A 24,497-nucleotide genomic window follows, 5' to 3' on the forward strand; every position below is an offset into this window, starting at 1 on the left:
GGCCCCGCCCCGTTGCCTTAATCCCGCTGCTCCTATTGGTCGGTTATGTTCCACTGCTCCTATTGGTCAGTTTGCTGGGCGTTCCTAACTCGCTGATTGGTTGAGTGTACCCACCTGACCTTCACACCACCTTTGGATTGGTCCGCAGTGACAGAACGCTGGAAATTCAAAAAACATCCAACTGGCTACAAACTGTAACAAAAAAAACCCGCAGCGGCGCCGGAGATCAGAGAGCGCAAACCCCCGGGGCCGGAGATCAGAGAGCGCAAACCCCCGGGGCCGGAGAGCCAAACCCCCGGGGCCGGAGATCAGAGAGAGAGCAAACCCCCGGGGCCGGAGAGCCAAACCCCCGGGGCCGGAGATCAGAGAGAGCAAACCCCCGGGGCCAGAGAGCCAAACCCCCGGGGCCGGAGATCAGAGAGAGAGCAAACCCCCGGGGCCGGAAATCAGAGAGAGCCAAACCCCCGGGGCCGGAGATCAGAGAGAGTAAACCCCCCGGGGCCGGAGATCAGAGAGAGCAAACCCCCGGGGCCGGAAATCAGAGAGAGCCAAACCCCCGGGGCCGGAGATCAGAGAGAGTAAACCCCCCGGGGCCGGAGAGCCAAACCCCCGGGGCCGGAGATCAGAGAGAGCAAACCCCCGGGGCCCGGGCGAAAGGACAGGCAGAGACGGCGAGGGAATCCCGGACTTCACACTAACCAGGGGCCGGCGGCTGAGAGAAGTTCTGACTGGGTCACTGATCCCTGCCCCGGGTCCGGATGCAGCCGTGAAGCGGGAGTGGGAGCTGGATCCGCCGTGCGGAGCCCGGTAATATGCAGGTGAGTGTGAGCAGGGAGTGTGTACCTGGGGCGGCCTGTCCCGGGATGCCGCCCTTTCGCATTAGCTTCAGGGGGGAAATAAACTGTAACAACGGTCCCGGGTTCCAGAGTCCAGTGTCAGCCCAGAGCTCACCCCCCCCCACCGGCCGTTTGTTCACTGTGGCCAGCTGCCCACTGCTGCTTTATTGTTAACGAATGTTTATCCAGTTGTTGCTCAGTCATTAAGGGAGCATCAAGAATACATTGGATTCCCCACTTTGAACCTCACCCCTCTTCAACCCTGCAGCCCACATCCTGTCTCGCACATTATACACACTTATTTCCACTTTGACCAATTGTATTGGTGGTGTCTTCATCTCGGAGACAATATGAGCTGAACACATTGGGTGAACGACTCTTATTGTCCCTTTCAAAATGGGCAGCTTGGTAGTACAGTGGTCACAGCGCCAGGAATCCGGGTTCAATTCCAGCTTTGGGTGACTGTGGAGTTTGCACATTCTTCCTGTGTCTGAGTTACCTCCGGGTGCTCTGGTTACCTCCCACACTGGGTTAGGTTGATTGGCCATGCTAAATTGCCCCTTAGTGTTAGGGTAAATACATGGGGTTATGGGGATAGGGCCTGGGTGGGATTGTTGCCGACTCAGGCTCGGTGGGCTTCCTTCTGCTCTGTAGGGATTCTCCGATTCTAGGAAAATACATTAGACGTTCTGGATATGAACCATCCCTGTCTTGATTGACGTCCTCTATCCTATCGACATAGAACATTACAGCGCAGGATATGCCCTTCGGCCCTCGATGTTGCGCTGACCTGTGAAACCAATCTAAAGCCCATCTAACCTACACTATTCCAATATCATCCATATGTTTATCTAATGTTTATTTAAATGCCCTTAATGTTGGCGAGTCCACTACTGTTGCAGGCAGGACATTCCACGCCCTTACTACTCTCTGAGTAAAGAACCTACCTCTGACATCTGTCCTATATCTAACACCCCTCAATTTAAAGCTATGTCCCCTCGTGCTAGCCATCCACCCGGTGCGGGGAGGGGAGGGATGGCGACCTCCTCGTGAACCTGCTCCTGGGCCTGGCGAAACGCGCCATTTACCGGTCCAGGCAGCGGGCGATCGAGGGGGCCGTCCATCCTGACTGTCTGCCCCTCTACCGCGGCTACGTTCGTGGCCGGGTGTCCCTGGAGAAGGAGCATGCGGTGTCCATGGGCGCGGTTGACGCCTTCCATGCCCGTTGGGCACCGCAGGGGTTGGGGTGCACTATTGACCCTGACAATCACATTTTAATTTGATGTTTTTAAGTTTCCTTTGTACTTTGATTTCTGTTCGGGCTGTTCCCCCTCTTTTTGGGGAGCTGCCCCTTTTACTTTGTCCTGACTTAATCTGAGTTTGTTTATTTGGTTTGATCTAAAAAGAGGGCAACATCCTGGTAAATCTCCTCTGCACCCTTTCCAATGCTTCCACATCCTTCCTATAATGCGGCGACCAGAACTGTACGCAATACTCCCAAGTGCGGTCGCACCAGAGTTTTGTACAGCTGCAACATGACCTCATGGCTCCAAAACTCAATCCTTCTACCAATAAAAGCTAACACACCGTACGCCTTCTTAACAACCCTATCAACCTGGGTGCCAACTTTCAGGGATCTATGCACATGGACACCGAGATCTCTCTGCTCATCCACACTACCAAGTATCTTACCATTAGCCCAGTACTCTATATTCCTGTTACTCCTTCCAAAGTGAATCACCTCACACTTTTCCACATTAAACTCAACTTGCTACCTCTCAGCCCAGCTCTGCAGCTTATCTATAACCTCTGTAACCTGCAACATCCTTCCGCACTGTCCACAACACTTTAGTGTCATCCGCAAATTTACTAACCCATCCTTCTACGCCCTCATCCAGGTCATTTATAAAAATCTCAAACAGCAGTGGCCCCAAAACAGATCCTTGCGGTACACCACTAGTAACTGAACTCCAGGATGAACATTTCCCATCAACCACCACCCTCTGTCTTCTTAGAGCTAGCCAATTTCTGATCCAAACCACTAAATCGCCCTCAATCCCATGCCTCCGTATTTTCTGCAATAGCTTACCGTGGGGAACCTTATCAAATGCTTTACTGAAATCCATATACACCACATCAACTGCTTTACCCTCATCCACCTCTTTGGTCACCTTGACGTTACCTATCCCTCAGTATATCCATCCAGAACCCTCATTTTTAAATCATTGTCCGCATCCACCATCTGCAATTCTTAACTTCCCTTTGTTGTTGATCTCCTTACTGACTCTGGTCCATTGTGCGTTTCTGTGCTCCCTTCATCATTAGTGGCTCCTGCGCTCCGGAGTTATCTTCCTGAATCTCCACCCTGTCACCAATTTCTTCATCTTTAAAAGCTTCCTCAAAGGTTACATCTTTCACAGTAAGTTTGGTCACCAGCCCTAATTTCTGTCCTACTTTGCCTACTGATCCTTTGAAGCTTTGGATATTTCTTGTTTGACAAATTTCCAGACATTTTTAAAGAATACCTGTTTATGATGAGATGGAATAGTGTACTGATTGTTGAATTGTTAGCTTGACATCAATAATAGGGTGGATGTTTGAGGGAATTCTTAGGAGTGCAACAATGACTACATAGACAGAGAAGGCCATGTCAGTAACACTCAACCTGATTTCCCAAAAAGTCCCTTCATGAATTTCATGAATCTAATTGTATTTTTCAGTTTACAGAGGGAATCCCAGTACATGTTATGTGCTTGAACATTAAAAAAGCTTTTGATAAGGCACTACATGAGAGACTTTGTTTTCTGATCAAATCTTCTGGAATTAGTGGTTATCTAGTATGCTCGATTGAAAACTGTCTGAAAGCCTTATGGCTGGATGTTGAATGTACTTGGAGACCAGTCACTGGCTGTGTGACACAGAGATGATATTATCACCGTTGCTATTTCATGCTTTCATTAATAATCAAAATGTAGGTGATGGGGGGACAATGGATAAGAGTTAGGACTGAAGAGAATATTGAACTGGTACAAATAGATTTAGACATACTGGGCTCCCTGCTCTTCATTTGCTTCGATCTTATTTTAAAATTTAGCTAATACTCACCTGAACTCTGACCTGCACCAAACACATGCAAGAATTATACTCTGCTTACTCACTTTACACACCTATGAGTTAGAGAGAAGAGACTGATTATTTCATTAAAATATTTCATTTTTGTTGCTAACAAATATTCCTCTTTAGCTATTTAGTTTAATGGTTGGCATTTAATTCTGCCTTATTTTAACTTTATTTCTGATTATGTGGAGAGTTTCTGATTGAATTCTAATGTTGCAGGCACTGTATGGTTGAAGAAGCTCTAGTTGCAATAATAATGAAAGCCAGTCCAAGGAGGCCTTTGATTCTGAAACGGAGGAAACGTCCCCTGACCTTCAGTAATCCAGCGGATCCAAAGGAGAATGCTGCTGAGGACAAGAATGATCCGAGCAAACTCAAATCTGTGTCCAGAGATTTTGGCACAGCCAACACCTGTCCAAGGAAAGATGACATGGAAAGCACGCAAAAGCGCACAGCTATGGAGACTCAAAAATTCCCTGAGAGGATTCGGATTGTAAACCACCCATCGATGCCCAACACCCAAGTTGTGTTAATTCCAAAAAATGCTGACCTTCAAAGCATCATAGCAGCACTCACAGCAAAGGGAAAGGAGAGCGGTTCTAATGGGCCCAAGAAATTTATTCTTTTGAGCAGTAATGCAACTTCTTCCTCTCGTCAGAGTCGATCTTTGGGAAGTAATGATCCTTGTGCAACACGAGGAAGTTTTCCTACACTCCTGGAGAGAAGCCAAAATTCGACGGAGTTCCAGGAAGAGTCAAACTTAACAATTGCTAACCCAAGTGGCAAAGTGGCAGTAGCAGACTTTGCAAGTAGTGTCAGCATCAAGAAAGAGGATGATTTCTCAGTACACATCCCTCAAACACTGGTATCTTCAGCTCTGTATGACCAAGAGACTGGTACAGGTAAGAAACGGTCCCTTGTCTCATTGTAATACTGCAGAGGGAGACTAGACTAGACTAGACTAGATATTCTGTGAGGAAGTGTGTACATATTATTTCCAGCAAATTAGATTAGTAACTGTGATGTACTTAGTGTTCATATGTGGATGTGCTGAAATAATCATGGAAACAATTCTGACAGTTCAAGCCTAGCTGCTGACAAAAGACCAAAACACTATGAACTTGCTCTTTATTCTGAGTTTTTGAGTGATTAGAGACAAATTGATTTCCTCAGAAAATGGTTAGAAACCACTTGAATTCCTCTTGCACTTAATGTTGTTATCTGAACCCCCACAATAAACCCCAGTCAGTAACTCCAGTTTAAACTTAGATGCTATCTTTTTCAATGTGTTCAAAGTGGTAAACCAGTTTTCCAAAGCGCGGGGCAGGATTATACGGAGGAAATTCCTGCTGTGGTGGGTGACTCCATAGCTGTAATGAAAGTCATGAGCCCCAGTCCTCAAGCAAACAAAAGCTAAATTCCCACTTTGAGCAGAAACGAGTTGCAACCTCTTTAAACATTGCTGTCTTTAAAAGTGCTTACTGATTTGAAGCATGTACATACCTATTTTCAGTAGAAACCTCGTTCAGTAGTTGGAGACTACTCTGATACCATTGTTTAATCTAAGATAAGCCTTTCTGACAGAACGCAAGAAAGTCTACAATGTTTAACATTTTATGGAAGAAGAAATAGTTTGCTTCTCTATCACCCCTCTCCCCCCCCCAAGCACCAGAATGCACAGGGCAACAAGTCCCACTGATTGTCACTGCTCCCAACCAGGCACCCACATGTCTATATTTATCAACTTCACAGAGTGAAGAGGAGATCAAATAGCAGTGTTCAAAATTGTACCTTTTTAATGAGATACTGTGGATGTTGGCATGCCTCAACATCCTTCCAAAAACCAGGATTAACTTCTAGAACCACCATGAGTCTGGATGGGTCGCCAATTTGAAATGTCACCTTCTGATGCAAAGAATGAGTGTTTTAAATTCCCGCGCCTCTTTGGAACATAGCCTGTATCTTGTAGGCTGTGACGCTGATTTCAGTGGCAGAACGGGGCCAGTAACATTGCAAGAGCCAAGAAACCGGGCGTGAGCCCAAGTTTTCACCTGTCGCCCAATCTTACTGGCTCACCACGCCGATCGACCAGCGTGGCAAACCGGTAAGACCATCCCCTATGTCTGCTGCTTATTAATGAATTTTCTGCTTTTCCTTTACCTCTCTGAATCTCATTATTTTTTCTGCTAACATTTCTCCAAACCGCACAGAACACATTGCGGTTATTCTCTGCTCAATGCACGCTCTCCCCTGTGGCAATGAAGGTCGGAAGTTTGAAGGGCAGGAGCCAGTCGTTGGTTTATACTCACGGGATGCAAGCATCACTGTCAATGCCAATACTTGCTGCCCATTTTTAATTGCCCATGAGAACTTGGTGGTGAGCTATCACCTTGAACTACTGCAGCCCTGTGGTGTAGGTACATAGTTGTTAGGAAAGGAGGTCTAGCTTTTGACAGTAAAAGAGGGACAAATCACGATTATGAGTGTTGGAAGGGAATTTGGAGGTGATAGTGTTCTCAAGCACCTGCTGCCCTTGACCTTCTTGGAAAAGATTTTGGATTTGGAAGATGTTGACAAAGGCGGCAAGTTGCTTCAATGCATCTTGTTTGTATATGGTACACACTGCTGCCACTGCGCACCACTAATGGAGGGGGTGAATGTTTAAGGTCAAATGGGCTGCCTTGTCCTGGATGGTGTCAAGCTTCTTGAGTGTTGGGGCTGCATTTGTCAGTGTAAGTGGAGAGTGTTAGAGCGTTCCATCACACACCTGACTTTGAAATGATGCATTGGCTTAGGGGAATCAGGAGGTGAGTTACTCACTGCAGAATGTCCAGCTTCTGATCTGCTCTTGTAGCCACACAGGTCAGTTAAGTTTCTGGTCAATGGTAACACCCAGAAAGTTGATAGTGGCGGATTGAGTAATGGTAATTCCATAGGTTTTAAGAGGAGATGGCTAAAATCTCTGGTGTTGAAGGTAATCATTGCTCACCACTTATGTGGCACAATGCTGCTTTTCAGCCCAAGCCAGAATATGATCCAAGTCTTAACGCATTTCAGCATAGACTACTTCAATATTTGAGGGGATACAATTAAATGGTAATTATCAGCAAACATCCCACCTCTGACTTTATGATGGATGGAAGATCATTATGAAACAGCTGAAGATGGTTGGGCCTCGGATAGAACCCTGAGGAATTTCTGCAGCAATGTCTTTTGGCCTCCAAAACCACAGCCATTTCCCAGCATCTCAAACTCAAGTCCTGCTTATTGCACCCTTTGTAACATTCAATGTGGTGCAAAACTCTGCAAGCAATGAGTGTTAATGGATTTGGATGACTCCATGTGCTATGGAGGCAAAGCTTAAGAGGGTGATGTAGTTATGCAGTAGCCCTTAATTAGAAGCGTTACCAGTAACCCCATTATATACAACTAATTGTGGTTGTGTTATTTTGGTATGGGAAATAGTTTGAGTGCTACAGTAGCTTTCACCAGTCAAACTAAGTTTGTTCAAAACTGAGTTTTTTTGAACAATCAGACAGGGAAAGCTATATTTTTCTGGCGAACTGCTACCAGTTAAAATGGGCAACTGGCTAAACTTGAATTGTGGCTTAAAATATAAATGGAATGGAGTGGATAAAAGCAAGAATGTAATAGGTCCTGATGACAGAATCTAACTACAAGAAAGATGCCTCAAAGTGACCTACAGTGGCTGATCTACGTCAGGCAAGTTTCTACTTTTTATGCAAAAAGCTCTATCATTATTTCCTTCTCTTAGCTCCTACAGTTCCTGAGCGACTTCTCCTGGACGATAGCCTGACCAACATTCAGTGGCTGGGTAAGATGAGCACGGATAGCCTGGGTGCTTGCAGCGTGAAGGATGAAACTGAGAAAGAAAACCAAGAGCCTCCAACAGAAGGTGCCACTGTAAGTGCTGCTCATCCTGGCTTGGTGTTCAATTCTGAGGCATTCCAAAAGCTGCATCGTTTTTGAAGTATTTACCCATTTGATAACTTTAGTTTACATGCACATATTCATAGAGAGCAATTAACAATCTGAGGACGCATTGGGGTCAGGAACAATTATTGAGTAAGTGGATAGAAAGAGTACTGAGGGAGGAGGAGGCAAACCGCATAAAAGGGATGAATTTGGAAGGGGAGAGTGACGGGATTGGACTGTAGTGAATGAGTGCTGGTCAGGAATCGGTTTGGGGACAGCAGAAGCAATGATTTGCTGGAAACAGGTATGTTGAAAGAAGAGATGAATATTTTATGCAGCAAGTTCTGTGACTGTTGTATTTAGCTTTGTCTTGATTCCTTAGTGTTTCAGAATGGCTCGTATAGGAAGTTAAATGTTTATTTTTTACGGCCTCTTTTGGTTGGCTTAAGTAAGGTTAGGGAATGTAGAGTTAACTTGACCCTGTATATAACTAACGTAGACTACCTGCTTGGGGCAGTGTAAAGGAATACTTACTATGAATCTTTCCTTGCTTTAACTGTCCTGGGACTTACCTGACCAACATTAGAATTCAATTGTTTAAAAAACCTTGGCCGGAATTTTACCGCCACGGGAATCGGAGCGGGCGAGGGGCGGACAATGGAAAGATCTGTTGATCTCAGGCGGGATTTTACGGTTTCGGGATGAGCGAAGCCGTAAAATTCCCCCCTGCCCCCTGCTCTGTGTGAATCTGATGTGTTGGTCCAAAATATATGCTTGCTGGCTGTGTTTTACAATATCCTCAGTATTTTGGTTTTGTTTCCATTTTCTGTGATGGATGCTCTCCTTATTGCAGGCAGAGTCAGTTCATGAACGACCTCCATACTCCTACATGGCTATGATACAGTTTGCGATAAACAGTACTCAGAGCAAGAGGATGACCCTAAAAGAAATCTACACCTGGATTGAGGATCATTTCCCTTATTTCAAACATGTGGCCAAACCAGGTTGGAAGGTAAGATGAAAGTATTTAAATTGGTAGTGCTTTGGAGGAGGCGCAGTGGTATTATCATTGGACTAATAATCAAGGGATCCAGGGTCTGGGGGACCCAGGTTTGAATCCAACCAAGGCGAATGGTGAAATTTGAATTCAAATAAGAAATAAATCTGGAATTTAAAGTCTAATGCCAACTAATGAAACAATTGCCGATTATCAAAAAAAAACCCTGGTTCACTAATGTCCTTCAGGGAAGGAAATCTGCTGTCCTTACTCGGTCTGGCCTACATGTGACTCCAGAGCCACAGCAATGTGGTTGACTTGTAACTGCCCTCTGAAATGGCCTTGCAAGCAGCTCAGCACAAGAGCAACTAGGGAGAGGCAATAAATGCTGGTCCAGCCAGTGACACTGACATCCAATGATTTTTTAAAAATGAACAGTGGAGTGGAGGGTCACAAGTTCAGTCACCACTCCTGAAATCTCTTAGTAGTTCCTGATAAGTTGTGTCAGGTAGACACTGCAGAACATCTTATGGCAGCATTGAGAAAAAGGAGCGTGTGGTGTCCTACCTTGGTGCAGAGCTGAGGACTAGTGAACAAACCTTTGAGAACAAATGCATAAGAAACAAGAGCAGGAGTATCCTTTAATTCCCTTAGAATCAAAACATGCTTTGATTCAGGCTTGAATAAACTCTTGAGCAACCATCCCATTGACAATCCTCTGGAGTAGAGAATTCCAAACATTCAGAACCCTCTGAATGAAGACATTTCTCCAGGCACCTCTATTTAGAGGCATTGTAGACTTTCTAGCCAGGGAAAACAGTCTCACAGGTTCTACCCCGCAAAGACCTCTCAGAATATCTATATATTCAATAAGATCACCTTTCATTCTTATCAATTCCAGAAATATTGGCCCATTCTGTTATCTCTTCTCATAAGATAACCTTCTCACTGCAGAAATCAACCCAACAAATTTTCAATGCAGTCCCTCCAAGGTTTCCTTGGGTACAGAAACCAAACTGTACATAACACTACAGTTTTGGTCTTGCCAAAGTAGGGCGGCATGGTGGCACAGTGGTTAGCACTGCTGCCTCACAGCACCAGAGATCTGGGTTCCATTCCGGTCTTGGGTGATCTTGCAGAGTGTGCATGTTCTCCCCATGTCTGTGTGGGTTTCCTCCGGGTACTCCGGTTTCTCCTCTCAGCCCAAAGGTGTGCAGGTTATGTAGATTGTCCATGATCAATGCACAGGGTTATGCACAAGAAATAGCAGAAGTAATAGCAGATGCATTGGTTGTAATTTATCAAAATTCGCTGGACTCTGGGGAAGTGCTGGCTGATTGGAAAACAGCTAATGTGACGCCACTGTTTAAAAAAGGAAGTAGACAAAAGGCGGGTAACTACAGGCCGGTTAGCTTAACCTCCGTAGTTGGGAAATTGCTGGAATCCATCATTAAAGAAGAAATAGCAGGACAGCTGGAAAAAAATGGTACGATCAAGCAGACGCAGCATGGATTCATGAAGGGAAAGTCATGTTTGACGAATTTACTGGATTTTTATGAAGATGTAACGAGTGCAGTTGACAGAGGGGAACCAGTGGATGTGGTGTTTTTAGATTTCCAGAAGGCATTCGATAAGGTGCCTCACAAAAGGTTGCTGCAGAAGATTGGGGTACACGGAGTTGGGGGCAAAGTGTTAGTGTGGATTGAGGATTGGCTATCTAACAGGAAGTAGAGAGTTGGAATAAATGGGTGCTTTTCTGGTTGGCAGTTGGTGACTAGTGGCGTGCCGCAGGGATCGGTGCTGGGGCCTCAACTGTTTACCATATACATAGACGATCTGGAGGAGGGGACCAAGTGTAGGGTAACAAAGTTTGCGGATGACACAAAGATGAGTGGGAAAGCGAATTGCATGGAGGATGCGGAAAGTCCAGAGAGATTTGGATAGGCTAAGTGAGTGGGCGAGGATCTGGCAGATGGAGTATAACGTTGACAAGTGTGAGGTTATCCACTTTGGAAGGAATAATAGTAAAATGGACTATTATTTAAATGGTGAAAAATTACAACATGCTACTGTGCAGAGGGACCTGGGGGTCCTTGTGCATGAATCGCAAAAACTCAGTTTGCAGGTGCAGCAGGTGATCAAGAAGGCAAATGGAATGTTGGCCTTTATCGCGAAGGGGATGGAGTATAAAAGCAGGGAGGTCTTGCTGCAATTGTACAAGGTACTGGTGAGGCCACAGCTAAAGTACTGTGTGCAATTTTGGTCCCCTTATTTGCCACTAGGAAGGATATATTGGCCTTGGAGGGAGTACAGAGAAGGTTCACCAGGTTGATACCGGAGATGAGGGGGTTAGCTTATGAGGAGAGATTGAGTAGATTGGGCCTGTACTCGTTGGAGTTTAGAAGGCTGAGGGGAGATCTTATAGAGACATATAAGATAATGAAAGGGCTAGACAGGGTAGAGGCAGAGAGATTCTTTCCACTTAGAAAGGAAACAAGAACTAGAGGACACAGCCTCAAAATAAGAGGGAGTCAGTTTAGAACAGAGTTGAGGAGAAACTTCTTCTCTCAGAGGGTAGTGAATCTCTGGAATTCTCCGCCCATTGAAGCAGTGGAGGCTACCTCGTTAAATATGTTTAAGTCACAGGTAGATAGATTTCTGATCAATAAGGGAATTAAGGGATATGGGGAGCAGGCGGGTAAGTGGAACTAAACCACTATCAGATCAGCCATGATCTTATTGAATGGCGGGGCAGGCTCAAGGGGCTAAATGGCCTACTCCTGCTCCTATTTCTTATGTTCTTATGTTACAGGGATAGGATGGGGGAGTGGGCCCAGGCAGAGTGCTTTTTCGGAGGGTCAGTGCAGACTCAATCAGCTTCCTGCACTGTAGAGATTCTGTGGTTCTAAAGCCATGTGCAATCTCGCCAAAACTCTTCTACTCAAACAGACTTGCGATAAAGGCCAATGTTTTATTTGCCTTCTTAATTGCTTGCTGTCCTACAAGTTCACTTGTGTTTCATGTACAAGGATACCTATAGACCTCTGAACAATAATGTTTAATAGTTTCTCATTTAAAAATAATTTGTTTTCAATTCTTCCTACCAGATTGATTTATTCCAAACATTATTACATTTAATAAGCAACAAGGCATGCTGAATTTAATCCATGCATTTAACCAAAAATAATTTATAAGCTGGGCGAATGTTCATTATGATAGTAAGTGTATATGGTCTGCCTTCTGTGCAAAACTGTGTCGCCACTAGTACCTTGTTGGATTTCCAGGTAAGTAATTTCAGAGTGGTAATCTATCTCCATTTCCACTCCATTAGAAGTTACAGCCCAGTATGTATGCCATTTCAAGAGCAGATTTTTCCTTCCATTTGGCAGTTCTGACAATCCTGGAGGTTTCCCTATAAACAATAAAAAAATTCAAGGAGCGTCTTTCTTTAATGCCAAATTCTGTTCACGCTCATGTGAAGCACTGCGGGACAATTCACTATGTCATGGTGCTATTTAAATGCAAGTTTTTTGTTGCCAATGCTTCTCATTTCTGCTTTGTTAACTTAGAATGCTGATTATCATCATAACGAACTCCTTCCTCCCTGCCTCAGAACTCTATTCGGCACAATCTATCTCTACATGACATGTTCATACGTCAGACTTCTCACAACGGCAAAATCTCACACTGGACAATCCGTGCTGAAGCCAACCGCTTCCTGACATTGGATCAGGTTGTTAAGGTGCGTTTATTGTTTATTTTGAAAAACACTGCTTTGTTTGTGCAGATTTATAGTTTCCTGTCAGGAGCTGGATAAGTATCTGGCTAATCACAATATTGAGAAGTGTAAGAAAAACAGAAAATGCTGGAAAATCTTAGAGCGCTGATGAACGGTCATCCAAACCCAAAACATTAGCTTTATTCTCTCTCCACAGATGCTGTTAGACCTGCTGAGATTTTTCCAGCATTTTCTGTTTTTGTTTCAGATTCCAGCATCCGCAATCCGCAATAAGTTGCTTTTATCTTGAGAAGTGTAAGGGTTAGTCAAGACAATTCAATTCGCAATTACAATATGGAACAACCTGGAATCTGTGTTTCTGAGGTCAAGGAAATGCCTAATCATTTCGTTATGATACATTGTAATGTTCGGGTGATGTCAGGAGTTTTTCTCAATTATCTGGAGAACAGGGAAAAGCTCCTTTTGAAATTACCTGAAATTAATATTAAAACAAATGTCAAAATCCAGGACAAATTTCTTTCTAACAAACGGAAGGAAAGTGCTTGACATTGCTTAATTTACTGGACTCCATTGTCACTGAGGTATGCTTACCTATCTTTCCTCAGGTAAATGACGTCTTTATAACCAGGCATGTTTTGATTGTGTCTTCCAACTCTGGCTTCTTTGAGAATCAGGAATGGCACACAATTGTTTTAAATTATGTATGTTTTATGTTAATTAGACCTGCAATGTTGATTATTCTGTTCAGTTGGTAAACTCGGCCAATCCATCTGTGTTCGTGTTATATCAGCTGTTCCTTCATATTTCCAAGATTTAAATATTCCAGATTTGCTATCGATGTAGTTTTGCATGAATATTTTGTGACAGAAGCAGGCCGACATGTAGAATGAATGATGTCTTTGTGGTTCTCTGCAAGAGCAACTTGGTTAGTCCCACACCCCCAATACTTTCCCCATTGCCCTGCGATTATTTTCCTTTCAAGTGCTTACCTAACTCCCTTTCAAAAGCCCACAATTGAATCTTCCTCCATCACACTCTCAGGCAGTGCTTGGCAGATCCTAACCAATCGCTACATAAAATAAGTTTTACCTCATATCACCATTGATTCTTTTGCCAATCACCTTAAGTTGGTGATTGGCTGGTTCTTGATCCTTGGGCAACAGGAACAGTTTGTGCCCATTGACTGCCCAGACCCCAAGTGATTTTGAACACCATAATCAAATCTCCTCTCAACCCTCTCTTCTCTAAGGAAAACAACCCCAGTTTGTCCAATCTGTCCAAACAGTTGAAGTCTCTCATCTCTGCAAACCATTCTCCTCAACCTTTATAGCATTTGCCTACAACATTCAAAGTAAACTAAGTGACTGTGAGGGGTTATCCTGAGGACTTGAAAGATATATGTATCAGCTGTTTTTGATGCTCATTATAGAAGGGGGCTCTTGAGTGACATGCTGCATTCATTGAGCTCAGAAAAATGGCCAGTTGCTGGGAGGCACCTCGTTGCAGTAGGATGTCCGCTTTATAAAATTTATATATGTATTTTAACCTTCAACACTTCTCGTTCTTGGTCGACGTTTTATGCAGTCATCGGATTACAGCTCAACTGACCTGACTCATTGGATCCAAGCAGTGCCTGTGCTGGTCTGTCAACAAGTAAGACCCATGTGCTACTGGTGGCACCTTGTCACCTCTTTGTCCTGATTTTTATTTAGGTGGGCCATGGAAGGGGAGGCATTACTTTTGATGTTATATACTGGGACGTCAATAACCTCAGCTCTTATTTCTCTTTGACAAAATTCAGTACTTAAAACAAGTATGCATTAATTAATTTACTTGTAGACAGTGGGCTCTGCGTTCTATTGCTGCTGTGAGCTGTGCTTGCCCATACTATGGGTGGATGATTTTTTTTAAAATTAGGTTGTTTTGCTTCTGCCTTTCGACTCTGGCTTTTCTGGAAAATAGGAATGACATATGATTACATCAGGACCAAAGGGTCAGGTATACAAATGGGTGAGGAAGAATTAAGAGAAAGAAAATGAACAGGAAAGAATGGTGATATTAAAAACCGAGGGAAAAAAGGAAATGATGGGTTAAAAACCCAGAAAGCAAATGGATTCAGGAAATATAATCTCGCAAAAGGGACCTAGAGTACAGGAAGGAAATGGGACTGTGTGTGTGGATCACAGAAGCAAAAATAATATGAAGCAAGGAAAAATATTTGGAACATTTCCTTGGGTTATTTTTCATACGTTAAAAGCAAATATATTGGCATGTGAATGTTTAGTAAATTATTGCCTATTCATGTCGTGTCAAAAAATTAAAATGAATTGATCAGTGACATCTAAATCATAGATTCAAATACAATTTTGTCTTGACTGACATCCATTGTAATAGTTTAAAAAGGGTTTCTGCATTATGCATCTTATCTTATTACATCTCTGCATAAGAAAAGTGCTGTGGTTCTGGCATGTTTATTAATCTTGCATTTATGAAAACATACTTTTAAAAAATCTGTTCAATTTTAGCAACAAAAGCGTACTGGTAACACTGAGCTGCCAAAGAACAACGTAGCCATCAGCACAGGTACGTGAAAAGGTCCACTTAACTTTGAAGTGCTTCGATTTCAATGTGTTTTTACGAGTTAACATCCATAAAGTGCAGACACTTGCTAGGGTTAGGCATGTTTAATAATATCACTGAGGGAGACTGGGAGTTGGGTTTCTGTTTGTTCAACCCAATGTCACTTGGGCAGGAAATGCCAGTCGCAGCGTCACAGATTGAACCTGGTTCATTCGGTAATGAACTGAATTGTTTTTATTTAACCTCCTATTATCTGGCTTTGCCACACCCTCAGGCCTAAAATTTTCCAATGTCAGGGGCTTGACCCCACAATCTGGGATGTGTTCCCCACTGACCTCAACAGGCCTGCTGCATGGTTACACTCTTAATGAGCATTGATTGGCAGCAGGTGAGATTTCCCGCCTTGTGGAGCTGCTAGCCAATCAGATGAGCAGACAGCTCTCCGACCCATCCAGGTCAGTGGGGAACACATCCCAGATTGTGGGGTCAAGCCCCTGACATCTGAAAATTTTAAGCCTGAGGGTGTGGCAAAGCCAGATAATAGGAGGTTAAATAAAAACAATTCAGTTTATCACCGACTGAACCAGATTCAATCTGTGACGCTGCGACTGGCATTCTGCAGTGGCCGGAAGAGGCACTGCCACAACATACCTGGGACTAAGTGTCGGGTCATGGAGGCTAGATAAGTGGCAGGCGTCCCATGGAGGGTAGGGGACTCTTGGGGAAGTTGGCAGTGGAGTGATTGGGGAATCGTTGAATGGGCTGGGAGAATGTCCGGAGGTATCCGGTCGTTGAGGAAAGGCGCCCACCCGAGATTGAGGATTCAAAGTTTCATAGGCTGTTCTAGGTGGTTACTTAAGGGCCTTAATTGGGGCAAGCGCTAGCTTCCTGTCTGAGGCCCAGCTTGCCCCATCATAAAATTGCTTCCAGGTCAGGCAGACGGGATTTTGAATTTGATTTGATTTATTATTGTCACATGTATTAGTATACAGTGGTAAGTATTGTTTCTTGAGCGCTACAAAGACAAAGCAAACCATTCGTAGAGGGGGAAAGGGAGGGGAGGAAGTGGCGTAGTGGTCATGTCTCTGGACTAGACCCAGGGTAATGCTCTGGAAAGCTGGGCTCAAATCCCACCATGGCAGATGAAAGTTGAATTTAATAAAAATCTGGAAGTTAAAAAAGCCTAATGATGACCATAAAACCATTGTCATAAAACCCAACTGGTTCACTGATATCATTTAGAGAAAGTATTTGCCATCCTTACCTGGCCTGGCCTACGTGTGACTCCAGATCCACAGCAATGTGGCTGACTCTTAAATGGCTAGCAAGTCACTTAGTCCAAGGATATTTAGGGATAGGCAATAAATACCCATCAGCCCAGTTTGTCAGAATCCAACATCTCCCCGCCCCCCAAACCAGCCAGGGTGGTGTAAAATTCAGGTCCCAGTGTAGGGCTTAAAATACTACAGAATAGATCAACCTATTTTAAGGAGTGTTTGTTTACAGGAAGAGGACTCAGGTTGACATTGTAAATTTCTCTAGAATTGAATGATGGCTGATTTCTTCATTAATTCAATGTTTGGTTCCTAAACCTCTGACAAGACCTCAACCCACCATTTTGATATAAAGATTCAGCACAATGTGTATGGTTACTTTGGTGTAAACCATGCCCACATCCCAATGCTGCAATCTCCAACTCCCATACCAAACAGTGGACAAATGGGAAATTCTGACACTCTTGAAGGGAGCTCAGCAACAAGACCATTTGTAATAATTAAAGGGAGGGTATTCATTTGGATTACCCCTTCATTCTAAAGATTGATGAAACACAGAACACTTGTGTTCTGTCATCTGTGTTAACCTCTTCTATATTGGCCAGAGACAGCCTGGAAGCTGCATGGAACTTCTGTTGTGACAACCTGAATAAAAAAGATGAGTACTGACTGCAGAGGTATCAGCAAACAACATCAGCCCAGTTTGTTAGAATCCGCCAGCAATATTTTGAAGTGACAGGATCTGGATTTACAACCCCCATTCGCAACATTGTCGTTATCTATCTTGATTTTGGAGTTGAGGATGTGTAAATTGGTGACAACCTCGGGTGTGGGAGCAAATAGCAAAGCAGGGCGCAGCTGTGTGAAAGAGGTGAATTTGTGTCAAAGCAGATGAAGTCATTAGTTGAGAGGGAGATTATCTTAATTATTTTATTTCAATTATTAGTGTATTCAGTTCTGAGCACTGTCTAGCTCAATTATTGTTTCCAGCCTTATTCTATGATGATAGAGCTAAATTAGGGTTGAATTCCATAAGATAGAAAAAGGATGTTAGTTGGTTATCAAATGCTAGAGGGGAGGTGGTGAGTTACACTTCAATAAGCCTGCTGGATAAACTGTTTTCTTTGCACAGAAGTTAATCTGAGAAAAATGAAGCCACTGTTGCCACGGACTGACTCCTACCTGGTGCCCATTCAGCTACCAGTCACCTCCTCCCTCATCCTACAGCCATCTCCTCACATCACCATGCCAACAATCCAGGGGCACCCTTCCTCAGCCACCAGCAGCAGCGAGCTGGCCAGGAAGCGCAAGCGTGTTCGGATTGCACCAAAGGTGAGATTATTTTTCCTTTAATGTGGTTCACACTCACGGGATACAGTCCTCAAATAATCAACATGTTAATTTTAGGCATTCCAAGGTACCCACGAATGCAGCCTTCCAATATCTCCTGACATCAGTGTATCCGGTTCTAATGCTATGATGCTTACCAGTGGGAAACTTAAAACTTTCCAAAGATGTAAAACATTCTGTAGCCACCCCAGAAATTTCTCTTTTGTATAAAATCTGTACCTGAAGGATGCCACACACATCTGGGCTCAAATAACATTGATTGATAAAATGCTTGACCTCTTCCAGTTTGTTCAGCCAGCCTTTGGATTATGTTGTATCATCGCAGTGTGTAGCTGTAATGATGGCCTGTCTATGATCCTCTGTGTGAAGAACAATCTGCTCAGAAATGTGGATTTGCTAGCCCGTAATGAAACAACGCAGCAGTACTGTAACCTTCAGATTAATGAGGCATAGTTTTTCTTTGTTTTCTGTCTGCTCATCCCAACCTGATCAGCTGTCTAAGATTCAGGAACCAGCATCAGGGAAATTGAGCGTGCACATGCATCCTACATATGCTCAATAACACAGCGGATTGGTACTTAGGCACAACCCTGACATCTTATCAATTACACATAAGAGTGTGATTGTGCACCACTGTTTAGTTTCAACGTACTGTTCTTACTTCTCCTAATTTCCAGTTCTTTGTCAAACCCTTAGTCCTGACTAAGGACTGTAAAAGTTTTTTTAAATGAGCCTTCACATGGCATTGAAGGCAAGTTCCACACTTCAGTTTGTTGAATTTTGGTTTCAGTTTTGGCACTGTCAGGTGTTCCAATCATATTGTTATAGTTATGGGGTGAGGGTCTCTGTCTGGCCATGATTGGTTCACAGTGTTGAAACATTGTGACTTTCTACTGTTTAGAAGACAAAAGGCAAAATAGGAAATGGGAGCTGGGGTAGCTCTTTTGGCCCTTCGAGCTTGTTCTGCCATTTAATAAGATAATGACTGATCTTCTGCCTCAACTTCACCTTACCAAATCATCCCCATATCCCTTAATACAAAAATCTACTGACCTCTTTCTTGAATGTACTCAACAACTGAGCTTCCACAGCTCTCGGAGATAGAGAATTCCAAAGGTTGACAACCCTTTGAATGAAGAAATTTCTCCTTGCTTCAGTCCTAAATAGCCAACCCTTTATTCTGAGATTGTGACCCCGCCGCCCCCCCACATGGCCGAGATTCCTCAATAGATTTTCTCAGCATCTACCTGTGTCAGAATTTTGTAAGTTTCAGTTAGATCACCTTTCATTCTTCTGCACTCCAGGGAATGTAGGCCTAATCTACTCATTATCTCCTCCTCCCAGGAACTTTGGTTGCACTCTCTCCAGGGTAGGTTTGCCCTTCCTTGGGTAAGGAGACCAAAACTGCAGTATTCTAGGTGTGGCCTCACCAATGCATTTTATATGATTTGTGTGACCTCCATAGTGCAGAGGTGAGTCATGCAAGGGTTTTGTGACTTTAAAGGAAATATATAATGCTCTCTCAAATGCCAAGTCCCATCCTTTAAGACAATTGTCTTTTCATAAAGCAAAGAAAGATTATTCTAATCCTTTCAATGTAGTTCAGTTTTTATGTGACAGAGAAATGGCCATAACGTTGATACAGATTAGTGAGGCAGTTTGGTCAATTTAGAACTTCCATTTTGAAAATATTCCATAATCCCTCCACTCCCACCATTATTTTTTGTTTCATGATTCACCTTCAGTGTTCAGAAGTCTATATTCAAAGAATTCATCACAGGTTTACATGAAAAGCTCTTTGTGACATCTCTTTAAAATTGTCCCATTATCAGTTTTAGCTAATGCCCCAGTTCAACCTTCTGAGCATACCACAAAGTACTACTCTGGACTAACTTTATACATTGTAATATTGTGTATATTTCCATAATGTGAAACTATCATTTAAAGACACCTGAGACGGAGGGAAAAGCAAGAATTAACTGAGTGGCTGATCCAGAGGTTTGAATTCCTTTCTGATTTTTTAAAAAAGAGGAAAGTGCATCTCTGGATCCAGGAGGCAACACATTGCAGATAGTTTGGTTGTTTAGTTGAATGGATGAAATACTCTCTGGCTCAGATCAGTTAGAGGTTGCTGCTGAGTGACAGTGCACATGGTTGTGCCAGAATGGTATGATTTTTGCTTGTTCACAGTTATTGGGCTGACATTTCACTAGTCTGCTATATAGGGAGATACAGTGAAAGCTAGATGTTTCCTCACACAGTAGGGTGGACCTTGACTTTATCTGATTGTGTAAATCGGGTGCTAGTGAATGGGCAGCTTGTTTTATTGAAACCAGTGTCCAAATGCTGCTGACTCATTATCACCTGTTTTATACAGTGCCTCAAAGAACGTGTACATTGAGAGGAAGAGGGAAAATCAGATCAACACCCTCCGGCTGCTGCTGTAGCTCATAGATGGGTCAGAGAATGGTTAGAATGGAGAACTTGGTACCACAAGGAGTAGTTGAGGTGACTAGCATAGATACATTTAAGTAGAAGCTAGATGAATATATGAAGAGAATAGGAATAGAAGGATATATTGTCAGGATAGGAGGGGGCTTGTGGGGAGCGTAGACACCAACACTGACTTGTTGATCAGAATGTAGTACCATGGAAAGGGCCTAGAAAGTCATTAACTTCTTAGGGAACAGAGAGAGCATTAGATTTAATCAGATAGTCAGAGCATCTTCAGCATTGGCTTTTCTTCCTACCCTGGTCTATACTCTGAAATCTCCCAAGGGTTTATCCTTGGCCCTCTCCACATGCTGTCCTATGATCACAGGCAAAGGGTCAGTTTCTATGTGTATGCTAATTTACCTCACAACCATATTTCTTTCAATCACTTCACTGCTTCTGTGCCATCTTGAATGTCTAACATGTAGTCTAGACTGAGCTGCAATTTCCTCCAGTTAAACATTAGGAGGATTGAACCCTTAGTGTTTGGTCCCATCACAAGAATCTGCCATCAATTTCATTCCACCTGTCTAACCAGACTATTCATAACCTATTTGATCCTGAACTGAATTTCCAACCCAATGTCCTTGTTATTACAAATGACTTGCACCTCCATAATATTGCCTACCGCAACCCATCTGCCTTGTCCACGCCTTTGTTTCTTCTGGACTTGATTATTCCAGTGCCCTTAATTATTCTAATCACCTTGAACTTGCCATTTCTCCAATGCTGGTCTCTTATGCTGTGCTATTTCTGTCTGCCTCGACCATTGGTAGCTGCTGTTATGATCTCAGTTGAGACCAGTAATGTTTTATTACCTTTTTGTTTGGAAATCCAAAAACCTGAACGTTCACTAAAAGAATGAAACCACAAAGTTCATGGTTTAAAACAAAATAATTTTACTCCAGAAAAATCAGAGAAGATGAATAATAATAATTGCACTGTTAAACAGTTATTTAACATCAAAAATATTAAAAATATACTGAATACAGATACCCATTACCTAAACCAAACTTCTAAACATAACTTTCCTTCTGTGCCCATTTGACTTTAACTCAACTCGATAACTTGATTTGATAACTCAAGTCAGATACCAACTAAAAAACTTGGAGGGTTAGCCACTTTGAGTCCTATTTCAAAGATTCGAACATGGGTTAAAATTTCTTGAGCCTTACGCTTACTTCGGCAAGGTTGTCCTTTTAAACTGTTCCAACCATCCCCCAGTTTTAAACTCTGTGGTCAATACAGGTGTCGCTAGCATCTAAAGCATAGCCACTTTGGGTCAGAACTCCCTGGTTCTAATGTTTCTCACCCAAACTCTGCACGCTTGTTCTAAACTTAAGTCCTGCTTGAGACCAGGATCACTTAGGAACTTACTCAATAATTAACTTCCTGTTGGCCTTTTGCTGTACTATTATTTATGATTAGTTACTGGAAGTAACTTGCTTTTTACAAGAAATCTTCAAGAGAAACCTAGTTCCCAAAGGGACCATCACCTGAATATAGAAGATGTTTCTTTGCCCCAAAAGCACAGGGGCCATCCCACTGTGCTTTCAACCACCTAGTGCCCTAGTGTTATTGTTAAGAAGATTGTAATGCTATCCTTCAACATCCATGCTTTCAAAGTATTTGGTTTGATTGTTTTTGTTTCAGGTGCCGAGTGAGATTGCGAGTTATAATCATCCTGCGACCTCAATAAAGAACTCTGAGAAACCACAGCTGATTCAAGCAATCCCTCCAGTTGCTGACGTGAATAAAAATACTGTAACAGCAAAACTCGGCGAGGTGTCCAGGGAGAACAGTTCCAGGCGAAAGCAGAGGCATGTTCTTCAGCCTGTTGAGGAGCCAGTAATCCTGTTCCCAGAAACCACTGAGCCTGCAGCAGAGACTGGATTAGATTTGGGTTTTGTGTCTGACTTCCAGGAATCCAGAACCATGGAGCAATGCTCAGATTTTGCCAGCACCAGCATAGATTATAACTTCAAAACGCCCATTAAAGAAAAGCTCCGCGATCAGCCTGCCTCCTCCACCCCCAGCAAAGGCACCGCTGGAAGCTCTCCAGTCACTGTAGCAAACAGCTGGAAGATTGCACTGACCCCTTTGAAAAAAGATGACAGCTTGTTTGAGTTCAGTCCTGTGAGGACACCATGTGGTTCCTTTCTAACGCCCTTGCGTAATAACGCAGGATATCTGAGTCTAAGTAGTACACCTTTTAAAGACTTTGCTCTCTTTGAGTCACCGCGTGAGCTCTTGAACTCACCGGTTCAGGATCTTGTGCCTGACGCAAGCTCCTCCCCTCTTTCAGAGGACAATTCGAGAAGGTGTTCCCGAGAACTGCAGGTAAATGCAAACTGTAATACCAAAGCAAATAGGTCTTTGACTGAAGGCTTGGTCTTGGACACCCTGAACGACAGTCTTAGTAAAATATTACTGGACATTAGCTTCACCGGTCTGGAGGATGAGGACTATGAACTTGGGAATATGAGCTGGTCAACACTAATCCCAGAACTGAGATAGATCAGTTTGTGGGGTGTGGTGGGGGAAGGGAGTCTTGCTGCTTAAATTTTTTTTTTTCTTGATGTTAGAACCGTTTCAAGTTCAAGCTGATACAAATATTAAGGCAGAATTAGAAAAATCCGGACTAAGCCCTTGGACAAAATTCCAGGTTGTTTTTGAAATCATTAATTCCTAGCGTCTGTATCTTGTAGGTACTTAGTTCCTTGCCCACCTGAACTATGCTTACTGTAACTAGATTAATCACTGTTCATTGTTATCCATGTATAATCTTTTGCACGTGTCTGTGTGAGCCTGCCATACAGGGTATTGATTTGATAGTGTGTGTGTGTGTGTACGTGTGCCCGCTATGTTTGATGCTGCTTTGCCTTCCTGTACACAGGACAATAGGCCATGATTAAAAGGCCTCGAGGCTTCCCCAGCACTTCATTTCTGACTATTTTCATCAGATTCCTTGATTCTGACTATAGATTTTCTTAATTCTTGGTGTCTTCTCAGGGGATGACAGAAACTTTTGTATATTGTGCTTGTAAATTTATATATTTTTTTTAAATGTGAAGAGAACAATATGAAGAGGAATGGAAGCCTTGTAATGCATAGGAAGGGATGGGGGAGAATGGCTTTCTTGGTTTCAGTGATTGTCTGATCTTAACTGAAGTTTGTTGTAAGGTTTGAGATAATGCAGGCCAGTTGTAGTTGATCACTATCAGTGTAAATTGTCTGTCTTTGATGTACCTCAGAGATTGACATTAATAGTTGCACTGTGTCCTGTAGCTAGCAGCGTTCAATTCCAGCCCCAGAGTTTTTACTATATTAAACAGAAAATGCTAGGAATTAGTTAATGATTTGGGTGTGGAACTGCCAAACAGGTGTATTTTCCAGATTTTTAATTTCAGATTTCTAATTTTTTTGCCGTTTGTTTTCTCTTCATAAACTCCAGTTTCCAAAGAGCAGAAAAAATTTAGTGTCTATATCAGCTTTCAACTTTTGATGAACAAATATCTACTCACTAGACCAAGCCCACCACTTCCTGACCAGTAAAACCAAGTTGCTCTGTGCACTGCTATATAGCATGCAAATGATCTTGTTACAATATTTTGGAGCAGAGATTTGAATGTGCACCATTTTGAGTTTAGCGTTTTAAACATATGATGTATTCCAGATTAAACGTGGTATTGGTACTGAATGTGAACAGTCCCTTCCTGTAATATATTTTAACAAATAGAGTAACAGAATACTATGATGCAGTTCTACACAATAGCAACTAGAAATGCTCTTGGAGATTTTGAGATGTGGACTGGTATCTGCATTATGCTTGGGCCTTGGCCTGAACCTTCTGCTTCCAAACCACCTGTCCTTGACCAATAGGAAAATTCTGCATCTCAACGAAGGCACTTCACTGTTTGAACACCAGCATATCTCTCACTTGGCCTCTCGCAGCCTGTACCGGCCGATGCCCATTGTGTGAGGAACAGTAGGAGGTTTATATCACAGACCAGATCAATGGCTTGGCACCCTGGCACAGGAATGCAGCTCCTTGGGACACACCAATAGCACTATCCTCATCAGCTACTTTCTGTATGGTTGGCAAAAATCTATCATTCTCGGACTTAAAATCAGTGATTGATTCGACAACAGTTACCATTTGCAGAACTGAGTTC

At 43.1% G+C, this 24,497-nt stretch overlaps 1 protein-coding gene across 2 annotated transcripts; it reads left to right on the top strand.

Moving 5' to 3' along the window:
• The first annotated feature begins 194 nt into the window (after positions 1-194).
• On the top strand, positions 195-24,020 carry foxm1 (forkhead box M1). 2 transcript variants are annotated; one of them, XM_078221180.1, is made up of 9 exons: positions 195-818; positions 4,173-4,855; positions 7,729-7,877; positions 8,743-8,901; positions 12,500-12,628; positions 14,210-14,278; positions 15,151-15,208; positions 17,612-17,811; positions 21,976-24,020. In XM_078221180.1, exons 2-9 carry the CDS (start codon positions 4,180-4,182, stop codon positions 22,837-22,839), a joined length of 2,304 nt encoding a protein of 767 aa, XP_078077306.1. In that variant the 5' UTR covers positions 195-818; positions 4,173-4,179; the 3' UTR covers positions 22,840-24,020. The 2 variants fall into 2 exon arrangements, with proteins under 2 accessions (XP_078077306.1, XP_078077307.1); XM_078221181.1 differs by lacking the exon at positions 14,210-14,278 and having other exon boundaries at positions 782-818; positions 21,976-23,658.
• The last annotated feature ends 477 nt before the right edge of the window (positions 24,021-24,497 follow it).

Source organism: Mustelus asterias, chromosome 9 (genome assembly GCF_964213995.1).
Source record: "Mustelus asterias chromosome 9, sMusAst1.hap1.1, whole genome shotgun sequence".
Taxonomy (NCBI): domain Eukaryota; kingdom Metazoa; phylum Chordata; class Chondrichthyes; order Carcharhiniformes; family Triakidae; genus Mustelus; species Mustelus asterias.

Excerpts from the sequence above, each read along its gene's own strand:
- foxm1 (XM_078221180.1), top strand. The coding sequence starts at position 4,180 with ATGGTTGAAGAAGCTCTAGTTGCAATAATAATGAAAGCCAGTCCAAGG. Across the intron at positions 14,279-15,150 it reads CTGTGCTGGTCTGTCAACAA|CAACAAAAGCGTACTGGTAA; the intron begins GTAAGACCCATG and ends GTTCAATTTTAG. Across the intron at positions 15,209-17,611 it reads CAACGTAGCCATCAGCACAG|AAGTTAATCTGAGAAAAATG; the intron begins GTACGTGAAAAG and ends TTCTTTGCACAG.